This window comes from Streptopelia decaocto, assembly GCF_964273445.1.
Source record: "Streptopelia decaocto genome assembly, chromosome: 2".
In the NCBI taxonomy this organism is placed as follows: domain Eukaryota; kingdom Metazoa; phylum Chordata; class Aves; order Columbiformes; family Columbidae; genus Streptopelia; species Streptopelia decaocto.
Window position 1 is genome coordinate 106,945,388 of NC_138655.1, and position 22,854 is coordinate 106,968,241.

Below are 22,854 nucleotides of genomic sequence, written 5' to 3' on the forward strand. Positions count from 1 at the left end.
ACCACAGTTCAATCAGATTACAACAAGAGATTGTGGTTGCGCCCTGATTCTCTCAGTGCAGCCACTCAACCAACGGAGGTGGAGGATTGCCTATAAAAGAAGCAAGTCGAGGAATAAGCAATAAAGCCCAAAATCCCAGCCCCCACCAAACTGCACTTTCTAACTAATTGCAAAGCCTAAGGCTCAGTCTGAGATGGCTGAGAGACACAAGTAGCTGTCCTGCTGTCATACCGTGAAGTAACATGCAAGCCACTGAGAACATCCAGAAGAAAGAGTATCTTGGATTTACTGTAACAGAGCAGGTTAATCAAGATGCAGCTTCTCTTGAGCCGGCACACACGAAATCCCTGGTCTGGCTTCACAAAATGCTGCACCATGATACCACCGCCTGGCGTAGCTCTAACCCTGAGGGAGATCTCCCCCCATAAACCTGACCAGTAACACTGGAGATTTTACCTTGCTTGGGGGAAGCAGAGATCGCAAAGAAGTTTCATCTCTCACTTTCCCCCTAAAGACCTAGCAGATCCCACCTTTAACTTGAAGCACTCCTGATCATCCTGACCAAGCCATGGGCTCCCCAAAGCTGTGAGAATGGGTGGCATCATCATATCAATGTTTCTCTAAGTCCAATCTTTAAACCTGGAGAAGGAAGAAATTAATGGGTGGAGGCTGGAAGCCAACCAATCACTGAAGTGAGACAAAATTAAAGTCACATTAAAATCCCTGCTTTTGTTTTGCTATTTAATAGTCAGTAAACCCAGAATCTCTTACCTCTTGACCTTAACTGCCTCAGAAACCACTTCCTCCCTATGTTGGAGCTCTTCTAAGATGCTCATATCCAGAGGGAGAAAAAAGGAGCGGGGTGGTGTGTTCAGTGCTGAGCTGCTTTGGCCATGTGGCTCCCATTAGATCTACCACAGCCTACGGCTGCTGCTTTCAGAGAGGACACAGGTGCAGCCAAAAGAGCTGGAGCATGCCAGGAAAACAGGGAACACAAAGGTCTCAAAACCACTAGCAGCTGCTGAAAGCCCAAATAATTTCAAGAGGGTACCTGGGCACCCGTCTTCCCCTTGCAGTCTTTTCCACTAAAATATGCTGGAGCAGATTAGGTTGCTTTTATCTTCATTAGGTCATTAAAGCACTAATTAATTGTAATTATATTGTGTTGCATGTCAGTAAATACCAGTCTGGACAATCATTTCATTTTTATTGAGAAAATATTCATCTTTTATCAAAAGACCCTAAAAAAGTTAAACTCCTTCAGAAAGCCATTCTTTTCTAATCCCAGGAGGAGCCTCTGGAGATCATCTAGTCCAACTACCTCACTCATAACAGGGTCAACAAGAGCGACTTGCCTGGGACTGCATCCAGTCAGGTTTTGAAGATCACCAAGGATGGAGACTCCACAGCCTCTGGAGACACTGTACCAGTGTTCAACCATTCTCACAGTATTAAAAAAAAATAATAAAAATCCAACAAAACAAACAAAGAAACAAAAAAAAGCTTTTTCTTATGTTTGAACAGAATTTCCCGTGTTTCAATGTGTGCTGGTTGCCTCCTGTCCTGCCATTTGGCACCACCAAGAAGAACCTGGCTCCATCCTTTTTACTCTTCACCCACAGTTATTTACACACACTCATAAAATCCCTCCCAAGCCTTCTCTTCTCCAGACTGACAGTCCCAGGTCTCTCAGCCTTGTTGACAGGTGCAGCAATCCTTTAATCATCTTAATCATTTTAAGCACGTTAAATAATTTCTTTTAAATTGGCTTGAAAATCTGCATAGTTCCTTTTCTATTTGGTGTGGTTAAACCAAGCATCATCTTTATGACCTTTGCTGGATTGCATGTTTGTTTCTTACTCTCTAGTTTGATCTTAATAGGTTCTGCCAGGCAGTCATCACCCTCAAGGAAAATATCAAGGCTGTTAGGACAAGAACTTACTTTTCAACTGAGAAACAACAAATACTGCTTAGGAGATTGTTACAATGCTTGTGCCTATTTGAGCTGGACCCGACTAGCACACAGGGGCTATACAAAACCAGATGTTTTAAAAACACTAGTTTCATAAAGGCTCAGCGGGCTGATGCCTTCCCTTTTGAGTATGTTTCTCCAGGTAGTATTCATAATATGTTTTTGTCCAATTTGTGGGCTTGTCAGTTCACTGCATAGCTTGGGCAGATGTGCTGCAATGCACAGGGAACATTAGTCATTTGGATTCACCTCCCATTTAGAAATGAGGCTGCATAAAGTTCTTTCCCTCCATTTGCCTGCATCTTGTCTGCCTGACAAAGCAAAATCATTTTCCTGCATGTTTTCTGCAAAATTTGCTGCAAAATTCCCTGCAGCGTGGCCCAGGCAGTCCTGTAACACGGGTAGCAAAGGAGACCTGCCACATTCTTGGTGTTACTTTGGAAGACGCATCACACACAGCTAAACACTTCTGGTTCATTTTATGTAGCACCGAGTATGTAAAAACACTGGAATCACAGCATTTCTTGACCAGTCAAATGCACTTTTCTGTTAATTGGCTTTCCTAGAAGATTTAGAAGCAAGCACCTTCATTCGGTGACTTTTGAGAGAGCCTTGCCTCTCTTTGCTTGCTAAGGTGAGAACTTCCATCCAGCAACCAGACCAGCTGGATCTCACAGGGTGCTACTGGAAGGTGGCAGCTGGTAAGGCGATACCCCAACAGCTCAGGAGATTTTCCTCTAAGGTTTGGTTAAAAGGCACCTGTGTCATTCAGCCTGTACACTGGGATTACAAATTAATTGAAGAGATGGGGTACACTGGTTCCAATGCATTACCAGCTTAGCTGTGATTCTGGTTGCACAAGCAAGCAAAGACTCAATGCAATTAAGTTCTCTGTGTTTACACAAAAAAAGATAATCCCTTCAAGTAGTTAAGTTCCCTTTCCTCTTCTAATTTTGTAGCAACTGTTGTAGTCTTAACGCTCTGCTTCACTTTGACAAATTCTAACCTTTCCTTAATTAAGAGAGATTTTTATCATACCCATATGGACATTTTTTTTTCTATTTTATAAAGCTTCAAAGTTGTATTTTTATGGAACCAAATATTTTACTTTTACAGTTGTCAGGTGTTTTATAACAGGAACAATTAATGAAATTAAGCAGTGTTAGAAGAACCCAGCGTCTTACCCAGCATCTAGTCAATGCTCTGACTTTCCTCACGGGAATGTGTGTCAGGCAAATAACACATTTCTGGACACAGTGCCCCTTGGAGGGGGTGTGAAAGTTTGTGTCACTGCTTCAGAGGACACATTTCAGTGTGATTTGTTAAACCTGGATTAATGCTGATTTGCATCTGCTTCATCCTGTCCTGGGTACACAGCTGTCCTACATTGCACACCATTCACTGGCATTCACATACCATCTTTCCAGCCCCACGTCTTCAGGCAGGTCCTTTCCCACCTATCAGACATCTGAAGTAACGGTCCTAAGTTTAATGGCAAAACAAAACAAAAACCCCAAACAAAACAACAAAACCCAAAAAACCTCAGCTTTACACGGATGATGTGACTATATTTATTAATTCCAGTAACAGCTTAATTCAACAGCTGTAAATGCTGTATTGTGAAGAGCTCTTCAGTGTAAGCATATTGCTTTATCAGTGCGTTTTAATATTTGCAGCAAAAATTGAACAGGTGTGTAACTGAGAAAACTAAAACATTAGTAATCCTGCTATACGAATGTGGAGAAAAAAACCTACAAAACTCCTTGGATAAAAGCAAGGACACCTGAACATGCGTGCTGGTTTGACTGAAAATGGGTTAATTTTCTTCATGCGGTTAGAAACCTTTCTTTTTTCATAGCTAGTACGCTCATTATTTGGACTTAGTTTGAGAACAAGAGATATCACAGAGTTCATGTTTTTAATTGTTCTGGTCTGAGAGCCAAGGACACTCTGAGCTCTGCTCACAGGTGTGAGGCAGCTGGGAAGGGGGGGAAAGAGATGGGGCAGAGCTTGACTGACAGCCAGACCGATCAGTATGAACATTGCATCCCATTAGTGTCATGCTAATTATTTAAGAAGAGTCAGGACTTTCTGGTTGGCTTTTCCACTCTTCTCACTTGCTGTATGGCACAGCCAGAGGAGTTTTTGGTCGGGATGTTTAGTTTGGCCTTTTGCCATTTTGCAGAGACCTCTGGGCTTTTCTGCCTTTTTCCTCTTCCTTCTCTCTTTGGGATCAGCTGTTTTGGGACCAGGGTGCTGCTTTCCTGGGATTGGCTGCTCAGCATGTTCATGAGGAATTCCTTGAGTATTTTTTATTTCTGTTTTGTATATATATATATTTACTAGTAGTGTGTTAGTATTTTGTTATTTTATTAAACTGTGTTTATCCCAATCCAAGTTTCTCCCTTCCCTTTTGATTCTCTCCCCTATTGGGGGTGAGCGAGTGGCTACTGTGGTCGTATTGCCAGCTCGGCTTAAACCACGACAACCTGAGACTTCATCTCACGTATTAGAACCCAGTTCCAGCAATATATTTCTAGCTGGTATGCAAAGCCAAGCGTGAAGGTGTGCAGTCACCAACCACAAAAGGGCTCGAGTTGCAGTAGTTTGCAATGCAGCATTGCACTTTAGCTTCACTATTGATTCCAGCCATCATGCAGTCATCCTGCACCAAAACAGAGTAAATTCTGGAATTCTGTTTCAAATCAGTAATGCTGTCTTGAAGAAAGATTATAGTTTAAAATATTATATATATGATGTTTTAAAGTCTTTCCCAATGCATAAAGGACAAAAGACCCATCAGCTGCTCAGAAAACAAAATTTTATTTATTGTAAAGTTCCTGAAACAATAAACACCTTATCAAAAGTACAATGTACTGGCACTATTTCTTTAAAATGTTGAACTGTCTTCCAGGAACAGCACCTGGAATATTCAAGAGAGCTCTTAAGCCATGGAACAACTTGGTGCAAAGCCCACCTTCCTCCCTGTCCCTTGCCAGCACCACCAGTGGAGAACGGGCAGTTAATTTTTATTTGCATTTCCTACCTAATGGCCCTCAAGCTTCACCTGGCAGATTGCAAGCTGGAATTCAGCCTTTTGTATTTATGGATCCTCGACTGAAAAGTGTAAGAAATGAGACAAATCACAATGCAAATTCAGCTTTGGACAATAAAAGGATTATTTTATAGAAATTTTAGTTTAATGACTGTAAGATCTATTGCTTCTTGCTTAGAGAGGTGAACCTAGCAAGACGACGAGACAAGACTTTACTTTCAGCTAGATGTTTGCTGTTTATTCCAACAACTGCAACAGAGGCAAAGGCCTTGACTTGCCCCCCCACCCCCTACAGATGTAGGTCACATCTCTTACATCAGAGCCACAGAAATAACAATTCTCCAACAATTTGCAGGAACATCTGCACTTCCATTCCTTTCAGGTTCCTGCATTCAGTCAACAGCAGCCCAGCCCCAGCCTTACAAAGGCAGCCAGCAGGTGCCCAGTCTAGAGAGGGGGACCAAGGGACAAGGAGTTGGTTCCTTCTCCACAACCACCCCATCTCACCAACACACTAAGGCAAAAGCAGCTTTTTTTCAGATGAACTGCGTACATACAACACAGCCCTTTGTATTCATGGAGCTGCAGAAAACCAGCTCTTCTTCCCAAACTGGTGATTTGTTCCCAGTCTTAATGTGTTACTTCACTAGTAACTAAGTGTCTCAAAAACGTTAACCTCAATAGCCCCTTTCTACGGCTTTACCCACACTTACAGTGGAACAGAAATAGCTTGAAGTGTGTGGGACTGACTGATAGTCCTGCAGTTAAACATTACTGAAAATTTTTCCTATTATAGGGCCAACCTAGGATGCCTTGTTTATAACTTATACTATTAAACTTTCACAACTTTATACAAACTCTTAATTATGTTAAAAAACACTGTACAAAACCACCTTAAGGCACAAAAAGTTAAACAGAAATGCAGCCCACTTGAAGTCTCAAAGCAGCCAATTCAAGAGAAACTGGCCTTGTAATAAGTACATAGTTCATTTATACATGTTAAGCTTCATTGTCATACATTGAAACCAGTAAACATAGGACAAAATGTATGCTGCTCAGCATCTACTGTCTTTCTTCAGTACCAACCCCCATACAAGACACGATCTGCAGTTACAAATTGGAACTGAAACAGCTTATAGGTCTCTCAAGGGATTTGCTTTGAGCAACCATGAGCTATTACACATTGAGGTGTGCAGATATGGCAACATAAATTTGTTTCGTGAGGGTGGCATGTGAACATACACCTCAGGGTTTTGCTCGACTTTGTAAAAGCAAGGACGCACAAATGTGAAAAAGTCGAAATGGCAGTGATGGAGACTGGGAGAATTTTAATCTCGCAGAAATGAATTTCAGAAGTTGATGTCCCTCCTCCAAGCAAATTGTCTTGGGTAAATGACCGAACAATAAAAGAGATGCCCATGAAAAGTACTGCCCTGCTTCAAAACTCCGAAAGAGATCAGCATTGTAGGTAGGGTCAGCAAATGTGTGATAATGCAGCTACCCCCCACCTCCAGAAACATCCAGGGAACACAACTACTCTGTCGGCTCAAAGATTCTTGTTTAACATTTGCTAATGGCCACACAGAGCTATCCAAGAAAACCTTGCGTGGTTGCTTCTCAGTAGGAGCCTGTAGGTTACTGGCTACAGAAGGGAAAAATCCAGCAAACAACCCATTTCTCCTGAGTGTGAAAGGCATCTCTGCATTACAACATAAAACACATCCAAACTCAATCATTCAAGTACTATTGGATGTTTTCTTACACGAAGGTCTTCAAGGAGTGGCAAGTTGCCCTACCTACATCAATATTCAATATATGATTCCACAGGGGAAGAGTCCTGATAGAACAGTTTAATTTTTCTGATGCGGCTTCAAGTGAAGGCAAGCAAAGCACTGGCGATGAAGCCTCCGGGAAAAAGGGTCATTGCCTCCCTCAGTGTCACGCTGCTGCTTTTCAATTGTGTTCTTTACTAGCACTTTTTCTCACACTCGTACAGCAATGCTAATCAGGTCACCCCAGGACTGCCTGTGTTATTAATAAGCCATTTACCTCTTGTGTGGAGGAGGAACTGTAATAGCACAGAGCACTGAACTCCTGTTCACTCAAAAGAGTAAGAACACTCTTGGTACATTTGAAATTGGGAAAGTCTGTAGCAACATGAAAAAAGGAAAAACTAGCTTAAGCACTTATATTCATTATTTTACAGCAAGAAAACTTTTATCAGGGTTTATTATAAAGGAACAGCATAAGGAAACCAAATAAATAGTTGATAGTTAACAGTACACAATATAATAGTACTAAACTTCAATGACATCAAAATTAAACTTTGGAACAGCATCAATATGAAAGATTACTTGGAAAACTAGGATTTGGTTCAAGATCCTGAGACCTGTGCATTGCAAAAACCAGTCATTTTGATGCCCTTTTGGTCCCGGCTTTGTCCCCTGCAGGACCACATCCATTGAGAACTATGACCCAACCGTGCAGGTCCCTAATCCCGCTCTGCCCCATTATCCATGTGCTGTTTCTCCAAGTGCCTAAGGGAGAGTGATTGGGAAGCACAAGGTATGAGTTGTGCTTCATTGTTTCAGAGGAAGCAGCATCTCCTTCCTCATCTGATAGTTATATTGAACCAGGTTATGCAATTTAGCCTAAGGATGCTTCTTTCTTCCTTAAAGCAGCAGTCAGAGGAACAGAAAGAAGGCAGCAATGACCTCATGCTCCCAGTAAAACCCCAGCTGGGTTCTGGGCAGAAGGGGTGGAATCGAGGGCTGATTTATCATTAGTTGGATAAAGCGATCTAGCATGGTGAAGTCAGTGGAGAGAATTTAAACAGAGCTACATCAGACCCTCTGTCATTTTCTTTTTTCTACTCATTAACACTGTGCAGCCACACTGAGCTGGATTCTGTCAGCTCATCTCACCCGACACAGGAGGGGACAGGAGTGATCTCTGCTGGCTCGCAGGAGTGACCAATTTAAGCAAATTCATCACTCTCAGGAGGAGGATTTTACTGTGCTCCCAAATAAGTATCACCTCTGTGTGGTCTGGAATTGTTCACTGATACAGATTTCTTCACCTGTGGGACACATGCATCTCTTAACAGAGAAGCACAGCTCACTTTAGCCATACACCAGGCCAGTCTGGGTCTTGACTTGATGTAAACTTAAAGAACTATATACACAGTATAACTTTGAAATCTGTATGTCAAACCTGTTGATCAAACTCTCTTCTCATACAATTTTTAGATCAGTAGATAGTACCACTGAAGTCAGGAGTGCTAAAAGGTGTTTGAGGAAAACTCAGCATTATGTATTTGCATTAAATGCCAAAACGTATCCTAAAATACTCCTTTTGACATCTGTCACTGAAACACTCTCCAGAACACTGGAACAATTAACAAAAACTCTATCAAGCAACAGAAAAAATGGAAACAAAAAATACAAACAAAAATAAGCTTTTATCTTTGTTAAATTCCTGTCAGCCACTTGAAATCTTGTTTATCTGTTCCATGAAATTAAAGACTTGGCACATTTTCCTTGGATGCCATTTATCAACATTTTCTTTTATCTAGAACATTTATTGCATATCAGAAATTCACTTGGCTAGGATATTTGTGTTTAGTAGAAAACACTGCCTTCCAGTTATAGCTATGAAGCTTCACACAGTTCAGTAAATGAATTCTCCTGGTATTTCTTGCAGCAATGGTTCCTCAAATTTAAATCGTTTGGAAATGGCTTTCTGCTCAGTTACTTTTTCCTTTTCTGACTGCCTACATTGTCCCAGTGTATACGAAGCCACTACAATTAGTTCTTCTGTCACTATGGATTCTTCCTCTTCAGTCTTCTCAGCATCTACTGACTTTTCAGAGGCAGAATCTGCATCTTTCTGGGCAGCATCACTGGTCTCCCCTCCTGTACTCTTGCTCCAGGCCCTGCAAGCAGGATTATCGCTCTGTTCTAACCATGGATGTTGAAGACATTCTTCAGCAGTTGCCCGGTCCCTGCAGAAGAAGAAAAGTGTTAAATGTCCAAATGAATTTGAAATCCAGTGCCTTGCAGAAGAGATCCGTATCAACTATTCCAAGGATATGACTCTATTGAAGACAGACTGACAGAACATCTAAAAGAACATGCCAACAGCTACCTTTTACCAAAAAAGACCAACAGCAGCCCAAGGGGATGAACAGCTAACACTGATAATAAAGGAGTTCATAGATCCTTAAATATCACAGTTTACACTCCCATGTTTCCAACCGACTTTCAAAGTTTATACAGGTGATTATTTTTTTTAATATAGGAAAACTATCTAAATCTTACATTCTTAAAGTATTTCCACAGACACGCAGTAGGCAATTTCAATGGCTGACGTGCCCCATGAAGAACTGGTGAAGTTCCACAGGAAACACCTCTTTTAAGACTTGGAATTTCCAACTTGCTGCCCATTGAGAAAAGCACACTAACGACCCAGAAAAGACAAAGGTACTCTACCACCTCATCAGGAATAAGAGGCTCAAAACATAGTTCATTTAAAAGACATCAGCAAGGTACCTGTAAAAACAGCCAGTATACTGTACCATATGCTACAATTCATATACAGTTTTCTGAAAGGAATTTGAGTTTTAGTTGTTAACAGTTGGACACATTCAGAATATGCAAGCTTGGAGGGAAATAGAGAGCTTCTCTTTTCATATACATGAAAAGTAATAGCACAATGAAATGCAAATACTCAAAGTCCCCTTTTACTTTAAAAATGAAAATACCAGCACTTGGTATATTCAAAATTAATCCAGTCAGACATACTAGCATACACAATTGTGTATTTTACTTACTCAGGTTTCTTAACCAGGAGAGTTTTGATGAAATCCACAGCAGACTCTGATATGAGGTCAAAGTCTTCTCCAGAGTAACTTACATTCATTTGAGATATATTTAAGAATGTTTCTTGTTTATCATCCCCTAAGAAAGGTGATATCCCTGTTAGCATAACATATGCTAGTACTCCAATGCTCCTAAATTAAAGTAAAAAACAGAAAAAGAGTTTAGTGTTGGTTTTTTTTTTTTTTAATGTTTGGTTTGGTTTGTTCTGTTTTTAAACCAAACCAAAACACCTTTTCAGTGAAGTTATGACCACCATTAATTTCTTCAACTTACCACATGTCAGTTGCTGTACTGATTGGGTCATAACTCAGAATTTCAGGAGCTATTCAGGGAAAAAAAACAACAAAAAACAGTTCTATTTTTTTCGTCATATGCAGACATTATATTTTAGTTACATAGCACAATAACAGGTATGTGGTAAAATTTAATAATTTGCAGCACGATAGTCTTTTGAAAGAGATATTTCAAGTTATTTAAGTGATTGCTACCATTCACTGGTTTTAAGTGAAACTGATTGTTTTCCTTTTTTTGTTCTCTTCAGAAGCAAGGCCATTCTCCTTCTCACTTAAGGAGGCTATACAAAAATTCCTTATTGGAAAATGAGAAATATCCAACATTCTATATTCCAGTACTGAAACCCATACCCATAAAAATATGAAAATGTACTTGAAAATATATTTTAAGGCCTGGAAAGATTTGCTTTTAAAAAAACCGAAATTGATACAAACCTGCACAAGCTAAAATATTATATTCAGAGACCGAATAAGCAATTCTGAACTTTTAATCCACGTAATACTTGTGATCACTGCTGCTAAGAATCATCTGAAGTGTGAACTCATCTTTAACACAAGCCCACAATTGTCACACATTAGACTGGCAAACCTTGCCAGTTTTTGCTTTTACAGCAGTATCACATCCAAGTAATAACCTGATCTCTCAACACAGTAACTACCCAGCCAGCCTGGCACATTCACTGGACTGAGGCAGCTTCTCATCACTCCCCAAAGCCTGGGCAGTCCCCTCCTTGGGGTGACATCACTCGTCGTGACAACTTACCTACATATTCTGGAGTTCCCATAATTTCTCTTAGCTCCTCACTGCTCTTCATTATTCTGGAAAGGCCAAAATCCACTATCTTAATGTCTCCTAGAGGAGACTTACTGGTTAGTAGAATATTTTGGGGCTGAAAAACAAAAGACAATGACTTTCAGGATCACCCAAATCTAATGCCTATGACACCATATTGCATAAATATTTTATATCACAAGTAGCAATAATGCGTTCCCACAGCAAGTATGAGACCCAGGATGATTCATTTATTTATTTGTGTTCCCCTCTACCCCTCAAGGTGAACTTGAAGAAACACACAAGCTAAAAGGAGTGGCAGATTTTTCTGCTTATAACTGAGACCAAATATCTACCTTTATTAGCTTAGAACATAAACAGAAGACATAGCAGTAACAGTGATTTAACAATAGCACATAAATATCTCCACATTTGTACCTTTAGTCCTTCATATCACCCTTAAAATTCCCCCTTCCTCGTGTCCTTCCAACAGATGGTGCAAAATACCTCCTGTTGAAGGGTGTCCATTCTAAAAGACCTGAACACATAAAACTATTGACTACATCTGTTTAAAGTCTGTTGCAACCAACCTCAATCTTGTTCAAAGTCCAACAATTGTATTACAGAATATTAGCTCAAGAACAGTTTTAAAAAAATACAGCAGCCTGAAAAACAGGTTTTTAAGAGCATCACCTTTGGATAAACTTGTTTGCTCTGACGTCACTAGATCTTGGCTGTCACCCTTCAAAGCAACTCTGTGGTCATTAAGAATTTCCTTACTGTCTACTTTGAATGCTTGCTCAGTTAAAAAAAAAAAAAAAAAGAAAATAAGAAAATCTGAAAGCTAACTTTACACAACAGGTCTTAGAGATTTTTTTTTTGTAACTGAAGAACATCCTTGCCAAAAAAGACACCAAGTGTGACTCTCCCTGTTCCCAGGCCAACGATCACATTGGGTTCTAACATCAGCTTCTCCAATGGTGACACTGACAGTTGACACTACGCTCACACCTCTGATGAGCACAAGTTCTATGAAAGTGAAGAATCCTTTATTTATTGAGAACCTGGATCATCTTGCATTAGGGCTCGTTGAAAAGCGAGGAGAGCCGAAGAACATCGAAGCAACCGCTGGCTGGTAATCCAACTGAATTAACTCTAACATTTATAATTTTACTAACATTTATAATTTTACTCTTCTCATCCCCCAGTCAATCCCAAAGGCATGTTTTCACATGAACAGCCTTGCTTTTGAATACAGAAATAGAATTGTGCAAGAACATTTTCAAAACCTTGGGCCAGTTCTCCTTGCTGCGAGACCTAAATACAGTCAAGTTCTTTCCTTCCTGCAAACTTAAACCATGGTATTTCAAAATAACTCCATTATGTTGTCAATCTATTTCTTGTTTGTAAATTTACGCATTAAGAACACTTTTTAAAAAAAATAAATTTGTTTGCTTACAAACTGGGTTCTGGTGGCCCTACAAAGGCTTTTGGAGCTGCACATTACCATATGCTTTATAGCTCACATTTGTTATTCTGTATTTGTATTAGAAAAGCAAACATCCAAAAATGCTGACTATGCCTCCCTAATTAGCCTCTCAGATGTTCTTCCCACTGGGAAATTTAGTTACTTTCTGAAGAGGCAAATAGAAAGCATGAGAAAAGCATTTGTTTTCTATATTTAAACGAGGAAAAGTTTTTGATGGAAATGTTTTGTGAAACCCTCAGACCCTGTATTGTAATATTTTTGTAACTAATGTGGTTGCCAGAAGCCTGTATTTTTTAAAAAAAACCAAACAAAAAAACAAACAAACAAACAAAAAATTACCCCAAACACACATATACAGAAAAAAACTTTCTGAAGAATGAATTGAGTCATAAGCCTAAAACAATTCATAATGAAATATCAGTGATTTTCTTCTTTTAGGGAATCATTAAGGAGTTCAAGAGAAGTGACAGTCTAAACATGAGCATGAAGCCTTAAATAAACCACAGCTTTTAACTTACCATAGCTTTCAGCTCGACACAATTACTCTAAAGGTTTAATAAAGGAAGATCACTTTCTCACATCTGTAAAGCTGTTTCTCTTTTGACTTTCCACTGCTATAATACATCTAGGTTTGGCTAATGCTGATTAGCCCACAAATGCAAGAGCAACTCAGGCCAGAGGCTCTCCTGGTAGTCATTCTATAAAGGGCCTTTCACTCTTACCATTGGGTGGTAATGAAATGGCTAATGACAGCTGTCAAAGGGCAACATTTAAAAACCTCCCCCGCCGCTGCAGCAGGGCTTAAAGGTTCCAATTTAGATCCTTTTATGTTGTGCACTGAACAAAAACATAAAAGGAAAAAAACTCCTGCCCAAACAGGCAATCGGAATGGATGCACTTTACTACAAGATGCGTATGTGCAGAGAAACCACGTGGCATGGCCATACGAGTCTAGCCCAATGTCATGTTAGCACAGGTAGAAACAGGTACCTTTGGAAAGATCATGGAAAAAAGAAAAGTTTTGTTTTTCCAGGCATACTGTCAACAATCAGAAACTTGGGCTTTAGGAATTTGAGATGTTGGTTATACCCGTATCATCATGTTAGAGTAATAGCAGTGTAAAGCATAATTTGTCAATGCGAATATACATCACTTAAATTGGACTAAACTAGCGCCAAATAAAAAGAGCATAGCTCTCCTGACACTACAAATGTCAGTGCAAAGGCCAAAGTAAGGCAATCTATACAAAGATCTGTTTTCATCTAGAAACTTATTCTGCAAATTGCAGTTTGTAGTAAATGTACTTAGTGAAATGAAATAACCTTCAACCCTATGTTGCCAGAAGGTTTTTGAATCTTGTAAACTCACTATATAATGGCACTATATATAATGGCAAAATCTGTACATTGCAAATTTGCCATTATTCTAGAAGTTTCATAGAAACTTTGGTCCTAATATTTCTTGTAACTTTAGTTGTTTTCAAGAAGAGTTTGACTAAGGATACATGAAGGTCATGCTTTTTATCAGTGGGTCACCTTAACCTGCAACATTAAGTTAGCTATCTAATTTTATGATACTGTCAAAAAGAAAAGTCTGATCCCTATAAGACAGCACAGGAATTGTCCAAGGAATAATGGGCAGAAGTGGGAAAAACAGACTAGGTGGGATCCCCCAGCTACAGGGTATGTAAAGATACTAAAGCAGGCTGAGCAGTCAGCCATAAAAACAGTTAAAGGACTCCTATATCTTTAAGCGATTGAAATGCAAGAGCAAAACTTACTTGGGGGTTGGGTTGTCTCCATCCATACGTAAAAATGGAAAAAAATGCAATGGTCACTAAAAGAGTACACATATTAGACTGGCATCACACCTTATTCCCAAAAATAAGCAATGCAAGTCTCAAATTAAGAAATAAGGCCACAATCAAAATAGGTTCTGTAGAACCTGGATACTCTATATTTGCCTATTAAGTAGTTTTGCTCTAATTGCTATAAAGGTTTGAACTCTAGATTAAACTGTTCTTTTGCCTTGAAAAAATGATATTTTAATTTTTAACTCTTTTCTTACTTTCCTAGATGTTCTTTAGACTGGAATACCACACTTCTATGTAATAAACATTCCACCTTAACCAACCTGGAAATCTCAGCTGAGAAAATTAAACTGTAACCTTCTTCTAACAGGCCACTTCTGTAATTGCATTAGCTTGCTTGCTTGAATACGGGTGTAAAATGACACCCAAAACAATTCCAAACAGTGATTACGCTCATTGTCCTCACTGTACACAACACCTTGAAAAGTTGTCTGCTGGATAACCAGTGTAATACATGCTGTAGGAGAGTGCTGCATGAAGCATTCTCCCAGACCTCAGGGCGAGGTAAGGCTCTTTTTACCCATCTCCACTGCATACAAGAGGCAGCAAGTCCTCCCTAAACCCCCACGCCTTTTTAAATGCTTGTCCACTCCCAACTACTTTAAGCTTTTACCAAACACCAATTCAAGATCAAGTCAAACAGCGAAAACACAGAGAAAGGAATCTTCCCTTACTCTGCAGCTTTTATGCACCATTAAGTGGAGATGAAAGACTTCTGACTACAATCTACGCACACCCTGCAAATTAAATAGCATCAACACAATACTGTCGAGTGATACTTAATTTGCACTCAGTAGCACTATATTAGCTCTTTCTCCCAGTCAAAACTGGATTACATTATTAGATTTTGCTATTAAAAACAACCTATTTTTCAATGATCTTTCCAAAGAACCATGCCTTTGGAAAGAAATGATCAGGTGGCAACCCTGCTAAACCACATAAAAATACCTCATTTTTTTCTGCAGTGTTTAGTCTCATAGGAAAAATCTTGCATCTATTAAGGAGGCAGACAGAAGCTAAAGTAAGTTAGCTGCCAGTGTCATAGATCTGGTTGATTAGACTTATAATACAAAACTACAACAACAAGCTGATAAACACATCCTGACAACCATTTTGACCTAAATTATTCCAGGCATAGAGCCTTTTTTGAAGGTGCAACACAGGGAAACTGGATGGACCTTTCCAAAGGTACTTGTACCAGACAAATGAAAGGGAAACCTTTAGAGAGCCAAAACTAACAGCACAAGCAAAATATTTTATTATGTATTTGTAAACGTTTTGATATTGGCAAACACCTTGCTCACCAGCAGTACACTTTGCCTGAGTCTTCTAAATGTCAACCCGCAAAACCAAGTATTTAGTAAACTCCACGGTGCTGTAAGCTCTAGGTAGTGTGAGCCACACTACACAAGAGAAGATGGTTTGAGGCCATAAACATGCTGCCAAAAACAGCACTAACTTCAAATTTTTAGTTCCTTGAAAAATAGGCCCCCCTTTTTTTTTTTTTTGAAGTCTTGCAAGGCATGTAGGTCAATCAATCTTCTCAAGTCATGGTTTTTAATCCTATAGTTTCTATCATCCTTATTTGCCAATATTCTGAAGATTTTTCTAAACCTTATTTTGCAGAAGAGTCTCATATATCATCAAAGTGATAACACTGCAATTAGGACTCCTATTGAGATCCACTTTTCAAAAACACATTGCACACTGCAATAACGTATAAACATATTAACTTGAATACGAGACAATTTGCTCTCTTAATTAATTTTTATACGCTAGCAAAGCAATGCTGGATCTTTCATTGAGAACTGGAGATGCTCAATTTTATAGCACAAGTTTTCTGATCAGTTGAAAAGAGTTTTTAAGTAGGCTTTTCCTGAACTCTGAAAAAGCTGCCTGTCCACAAGCTGTAATCAACACTCCAGTCTACTTTTGCCACTAAGTGCTGTAGTCAAATAAAGCACAACATATTTCTGATTACAGATACCCAGCTGATAGTGTTCAGGAACACCACAGCTTTAACTACAAACGTGTATGAATACATACCATCCATGAAAGACATTTTAATTTTACGCACTTTGCTTCAAGGACATTCAATGGAAATACTTTTGGCCAACCATAGTACAGACACTGGATATCTCATGTAAAAGTGTACTGGAACTTTAAGGAATTCTAACTGCTCATTTTCAGTCCTTCTGAGTCCTTATTCTCACATCACTTGCTAAAAATTTTCCATTAATTATTTTAACACAATTATTAAAATATTACGTGTATGACTAAATCAATGGACTACAGAGAATTTTAAAGGATTCCAGAGCTAATTTGAATAAATGGTTGGGAAACCAGGCAGGTGAGGTATTTGTGTGCAAATATTACTCATCATCTGCTTTAGCTGATGAATGGTGTATGATGTGCTAGGTTATATACTAAATACGTACAGCTTGATACTGGAATCTACTGGCAGCTTTGTACTACTGCCAAAAAGCAATTAAGTATAAGTAAGGATCTCAGCAACAGAAGAAACATGTAGCGGCTTACTACATACTTAGTAAATATGGTAATTGGACATGCAAAAAAAGAATTCAAAAATTTTAATGCAAGATACTTTCCCTACTGCCTTGCTTAGTAATAATAAAGTAGTTCAACCTCAAAATCAGACAAAATCGCATCTTCCGTATGAGAGTACAAATGGAAGCTAAAGGAAATTAATTGAAGCTTGTTGCCAATGGGAGATGATAGTTTTCTGGATCTGTGGTACAACCATAAACAATACTCTGATATTTGTAGGATGGCAACTATATTTTTCTCTTCCTTTGGGTCAAAAGTATTTTTGAGCAAGAAAAATATTTACTCCAGTAAGTCATGATAATTGATATACCAATAGGGTGGTGGCCAACTGTTTGGCAGTAATTGACAAGTATTTAAATTAACTTTTACAGTAATTAAAAAAAAAAAAATCTCTGAAGTGTTAGAAATACATTTAACACATTAACATACTGTTTTCCAGTCCAGTATGAACACTTAATTCTGAAACATTATACTTTATAATACCGCTGTCTCTGCCATCCTTCTGCTTCATTGAAACTCAAGTCAATACTAAAACCAACCTATTTTTCAATGATCATACAATACTCAGACATTTTTACTGCACTTTAAAAATGAGCCAAGTCTTACCCACAGTACTCATTTGCAATTTAGGGTGAAATGCAAATCCACTTTTGACTTCATTACATTTCCATTAATCAAACCAAGTTTATATTTTACATAATCATAGAAATTCCCCAAAATGCCTGCAACCCCTCAAAGGTTGAATTTTATCCTTTGAAGAATTAAGTAGATAAAAATTGTGTTAATTACAAATTAGTATTAGTATGACATATGACCAAGACGTCACCAAAGAAGAAATTAATGAGAAAAATACAGCAACAATCTTACCTTTAAGTCAAGATGAACCACATTGTTTCTGTGCAAGAACGAAACTCCTTCCAAGATCTGCTTCATAAGTCGCTTAACATCTTTTTCTTTGAAGGCTTCCTCTCTTTCAGCCACACACTGGTCAAAGATTTCACCTCCAGCAGCGCTATGGAACAAGACGAATTTTATTATTTTAAATATTCAGTTATAGTACCCATTTTGTTCTACTTACACTATTTTATTTAGCATAAGCAAGATCAGCAGGCGGTAGCATTCAATAGCGATACTTTCAGTTATTCAACATTTGGCAAGCTTTTACTAGGAAGGCCTCTCTGCAGTGTGGTGGCTTTGGAGAGAAGCAAAGATGAGTCATTAGTCATTTAGGTTAGAGAATATGAGTACTGCGGAAACTTTTGGGACTGTTTTGGAAACACTACTGACTATGCTTAAAGATGAATGCCACATTCGTTGGAGGGCAGTGTTTACGTAAAAGATGTGCCTTTTACCATTTATGTGAAACCACCTGGAAATTTGGCCAAGGTGAGCCTTTGTAAATGCAAAGCAAAACAGCCCCACCCCCAATCCTCCTCGAAATACTTTGTACGTGCTCAAAATTTTAAATGTAAAGTTTATAATTTGTTCTTGAGGTCTCTGGTACACAGGGATGCATTCGGTTTCTAAATGGCCTTCACCTAAAAATAGTTACAAAAATTTTAGCTCTTAGTTTGATTCCTTATCTTTTGTTTGTATAATTTAAATAAATAACAAAGTAACAATCCCCCCCAAAAAAACAACCTACAGATGAACGAATGTTTTAAAGTACTCTGAAGCCACATGCAGTACCGTCTCCATATAAGAGTGACTCTAGAGAACAAAAATTGTTTTACAACATAACCATGTAGCATCTAAAGGAAAATGAGCAGAGCAGAGGCTCCATCTTAAAACAAGAATGGGCATTAGAATGGAACCATTTTGCATATGGATTGTTGAATTACTACTTAGCAAAGTATAAATGAAATCAACACATACACACTTTGTTCTGCATGAAATTCTATAATCATCCCTTAGTGAAAGATGTGAAACCCCCGAGGACAGGATCTTCTCCACTTACCTCAAACTGTGACAAGCCAAACCTGACTTTGCACAAGCGTTAGTCATTACTGATGCACAGCCATCTATTCTGCCTAAGCTTGCTCTTTTCTAATAAATTATATTACCTTGGCAATCCAAAAGACAGAGAGTGGTATTCAGCAGGGATGTAACAACAAATGAGAGTTCTATAAAAATGGTGAATTTGGTCTATGTACCCACAGAAAACACAAATATACTCAATTTTTCATTTTGGCAATACTAACTGCTATAGTCACAGTACCTGAAAATGAGTCATGGTTGATAATTTTTTGCTTTCTTAGATATTCTCATTATTTAAAATTCTTCCTGTGGAGTGTCTTACAAGCAAAAGGAATTTAAAAGAGGGTTATGTCTTTATCTAAAGAGTTTTATATTTCTGTTCTATATTCTGGCATACTGGTACAGAAATGCAGTTTTATTTTTGAAACTAAGAGCTTCTTTTAAAAAAAGTCCATGAAATAATTATTTTTCTTCATCCTTTATCAAAGATGATAGAACTCAAAATTGAAATCAATTTCCACCAAAGCAGCATTAATGCTTTAATTCCTCTAGAAGAATTGCATATGCCTGACACTTTATCACATCTTTCTTCAGTACATTTTTACTTAATTCAAGGAAAAAGTTAATAACATTTCAGGCTTGAACAGGTATACTCTAATATTTTAAAATAAAATAAATTTTAAAATAATTCTTCTGAAAAGCAACGTCATTTGGATCTTCAAGATAAGGATAGAAAAACATCTACTGTAGTCAATAAATTAAACTTTCTCCTTTAAGAATTCCATAATATGTTACTTGAAGAAATATTTAATTCCTTGTAGCAGTAAATTATAATGTAAATGCGGTGGTAATATCTACTACCAAAATTACTAACACAATATGTTTTACAGTAACATCCCTGGGATTTTTCTGGTATTGCTTGGCCACTTAAAATAAGTGAAGCAGTACTTCTGCTATTTAATTCTATGTGAAATAGGATTTATTTCAACAAAATTGCTGTTGTCAACCAGGGATCACACTGCATTTTTAATAGACTCTGCTGAAACAAAAATCAGCAACGGGGGGGCCTTATAAAGTCCTGTTTGCTATACGTCTATTCAGCAGACATCTGTTACAATTAAGTGACACTAATAAACATATTAGCATTGAAGTAGGCATCAAGCTAAAATGTAAGCTACAGAGAATTTTAATATTACCCTTAAAGTTTCACATGAAAAGGTGGTTTCACAGGCGATGTTTCATTTTTTCAATCAACTTTACTAATTAGAACAACTTTTTCCAGGCAATTCATTTAATCAAAAAATTACCCCATTCAAACAAGTAACTAGTGACCCTTTACAAGAACATGGGGAAATTTGTTCCTTCAAGTCTGTTTCGTGTATTGTTGCTGTGGAGTGAGCTTAACTGATCCACTTAAGCACAACAGCCAGCTTAGCTGTGAGCCAACCCAGTCACAAGTGGTTGGAAGTACAACATCAAAATGAACTCCAAAAAGATTCTCCCGCACATCTATGCCAAATTCTGCCAAGCTCCTTAACAATACTTTCAACTCGGTTATTTTATATTGCCTTGCTGGAGTTTAGGGAAAAAACTTCAATCAAAACACAGACGGGTTTTGATACTTGCTCTGAAGGTATCACAGGCATGTCATTCCTCTGATTTCTATACAGACCAGGAGTTCTCTGGCGTTCACAACATTTACACATTTTTCCTCTAGGATCACGTTTTCTATTAAGCTGTAGCTTTTCTAACAGTCATCATAAAATAACTTTGCAAACCACTGGGTACCCCCACCCATCTCCATACAAAATGTTCCCATAGGATAAAAGCAAAGAATTGTCCTTAGGACAAGAAAATCTCTAGGAAAACCAGCCATCTTAATCTGAAAACAAAAATTAATAAGGAAATATATCAGAGCACAACATATTGAAATCCAGTGTTACTTAGAAGGCATTATTTCTCCAGTATACACCCCCTTAGCTATTAACTTCTCTATAGTTTCAAGTGAAATCCAACTGCTCTTCATTAACAAAAAGCATGCCAACATTCTATTACTGCTTATCAGCATAAATGAGCTAAAAGTCATTTGGAAGGCCAGAGCATTAATCTTGGTTACAGTTATGTTGACTTTAAATTCAATGGAGACTGCTTGTCTTCCTTCAAACAGCTTAACAATGCACTGCATGGAATTCAGCGTCCTACTTTTCTCAAGGGTACTTAAAATACACCCGCACAGTCATTTAGCGTATCATTAGAAAAATATTGAAAAAACCTATTTCAGTGCATCTGAAAAAATTAAACATTCCCTCAGCTCTAATGGATCAGACATTAAGATAGTCTTCTGAAAGACTCAGAAGTACAAATCCACAGAGTACAGATACATAGATAACTTCCTAGACTACACTTGATTTCAAATGCTAAGTGAGAGCATATACAGTCTGCAAGGGTCAAAAATTTACTCCCTAAATGTTATGGTCTGCCAAAAGCCTTTATTGAAAGCATTGTCTTTGGAAGATAAATGGAAACCCATCTGCTTTCTGTACACAGAGCTTATATTAAAGATCACACCAAGGTGGCTGTAACACTATCAGCAAAGGTTCATCTTTGCTACTGCTTACAGTCGTACCTACCCTCCTTTCCTTGGCTCAGCACAACATTGCACAGTAAACAAGCAAGTGAATTTACTGAGAATTTTTCCAGTGTAAGGCTACCATAACATACCAATGTCTGCACAGCCTGAGAAAACTGCACATCTGTATCTTATGAGAGGATATATGGGAAGAGAAGCATACAAATGCATTGAGTTGTAGATTCTGTTCTTTTAAGTTCTTGGTTCTCAGACAAATTATCTTTTTTTTTTTTTTTTTTCCCCTTAACCTTTCCAATAATGCAACCCAAGAACTGAAACACAGACAGCAACTGACACATTCAAATAGTTTTCCCCTAAAACTTTTTGAAGAGCTTCAGTCTTGATTTGAGATTGTCACTTAGAACAATTTGTTAATTGTCCTAATAGACACAATGCAAACACTGGAGCAGCAGTTATTTCTGATTACAGTGGTTTTGCATCAAGGTTTATCTATTGAATCCTTTGTTAAATGACAGCAGACTCTAACCAGTTGCACTTCCAGTGAGTAGGATAAGTAATATTCAGGACAATACAAGTAGTAACGTTGTCCAGGTCTAAACAACTATAGGTTAAAAAAGCAATTCATCCAGCATCATCAAATAATCTCTGTATTTTCCATATGATATAGACAACTTTTTTATTATTTTTTTTTTTTTAAGTATAACAACAGTCTACTACATCTACACAAGACCCTGGCAGGTAATTATTCAGTTAAGAAGCTCTTCACAAAAGAATACTTAACGGCTTAGACTCTGAAGTTACACATACAGGTTTCTTTAATATTCAGCCCACTAATACCATCTATCCCTTCCACAGATGTATAAATATACCGTGATGAACACTTGTAAAAAACCCCACCAGTTCTAAAGCATCAGATGTTCTGTTGCTCTTTCTTTCAAAAGAAACTGGAAAAAGCCAGGTACTTTGCATACAAATATTGAGCTTGAAAGTTATCAACTTTGCTTTTTTCTTTTTATATCTGATGTGTCAGGCTTCCCAGACTGTATCTCTACCTTTTTCAGTAAAAGTCCAGATTTCTTTTTCATTCAGTTTTCACTGATATATAGAAACATGACTGACCCACAGATCAACTCCAGGCTTTACATTCTACCCCTTCAACTCCTACTTAAATCCTCTGCTTCATGTCTTGTGCCGACAAACACAAATCAGAGACCGTTGTAAGGGTGGAGGCCGACAACCACCAATTTGCTACCCTCCAGCTGAAGCCGATACTGTAATGCCTCATTGCTTCCCATTCCTCAGCACTTAATATTAACAGTTAGTGGCCAATTTTAAGTTTGTTTTCTGTCAAAAGTTGATAGTGCTTGAAAGACAACCCTCCAGGTAAC

The 22,854-nt window shown here is 38.1% G+C and overlaps 2 protein-coding genes across 2 annotated transcripts in view; one reads left to right on the forward strand and one right to left on the reverse strand.

The window, feature by feature from the left end:
* Window positions 1–5,368, forward strand: part of COA1 (cytochrome c oxidase assembly factor 1) — a 60,396-nt gene extending 55,028 nt beyond the window's left edge. Inside the window, exon 7 of the mRNA XM_082045956.1 lies at window positions 1,289–5,368. Coding sequence (XP_081902082.1) covers window positions 1,289–1,382 — 94 coding nt within the window. The 3' untranslated portion in view covers window positions 1,383–5,368. The remainder of the gene's footprint in view (window positions 1–1,288) is intronic.
* The window catches only part of STK17A (serine/threonine kinase 17a), a 28,398-nt gene continuing 10,320 nt past the window's right edge, over window positions 4,777–22,854 (reverse strand). Inside the window, exons 3-7 of the mRNA XM_082045946.1 lie at window positions 17,767–17,911; window positions 10,964–11,090; window positions 10,181–10,229; window positions 9,859–10,038; window positions 4,777–9,030 (exon numbers count right to left, since the gene is read on the reverse strand). Coding sequence (XP_081902072.1) covers window positions 8,697–9,030; window positions 9,859–10,038; window positions 10,181–10,229; window positions 10,964–11,090; window positions 17,767–17,911 — 835 coding nt within the window. The 3' untranslated portion in view covers window positions 4,777–8,696. The remainder of the gene's footprint in view (window positions 9,031–9,858; window positions 10,039–10,180; window positions 10,230–10,963; window positions 11,091–17,766; window positions 17,912–22,854) is intronic.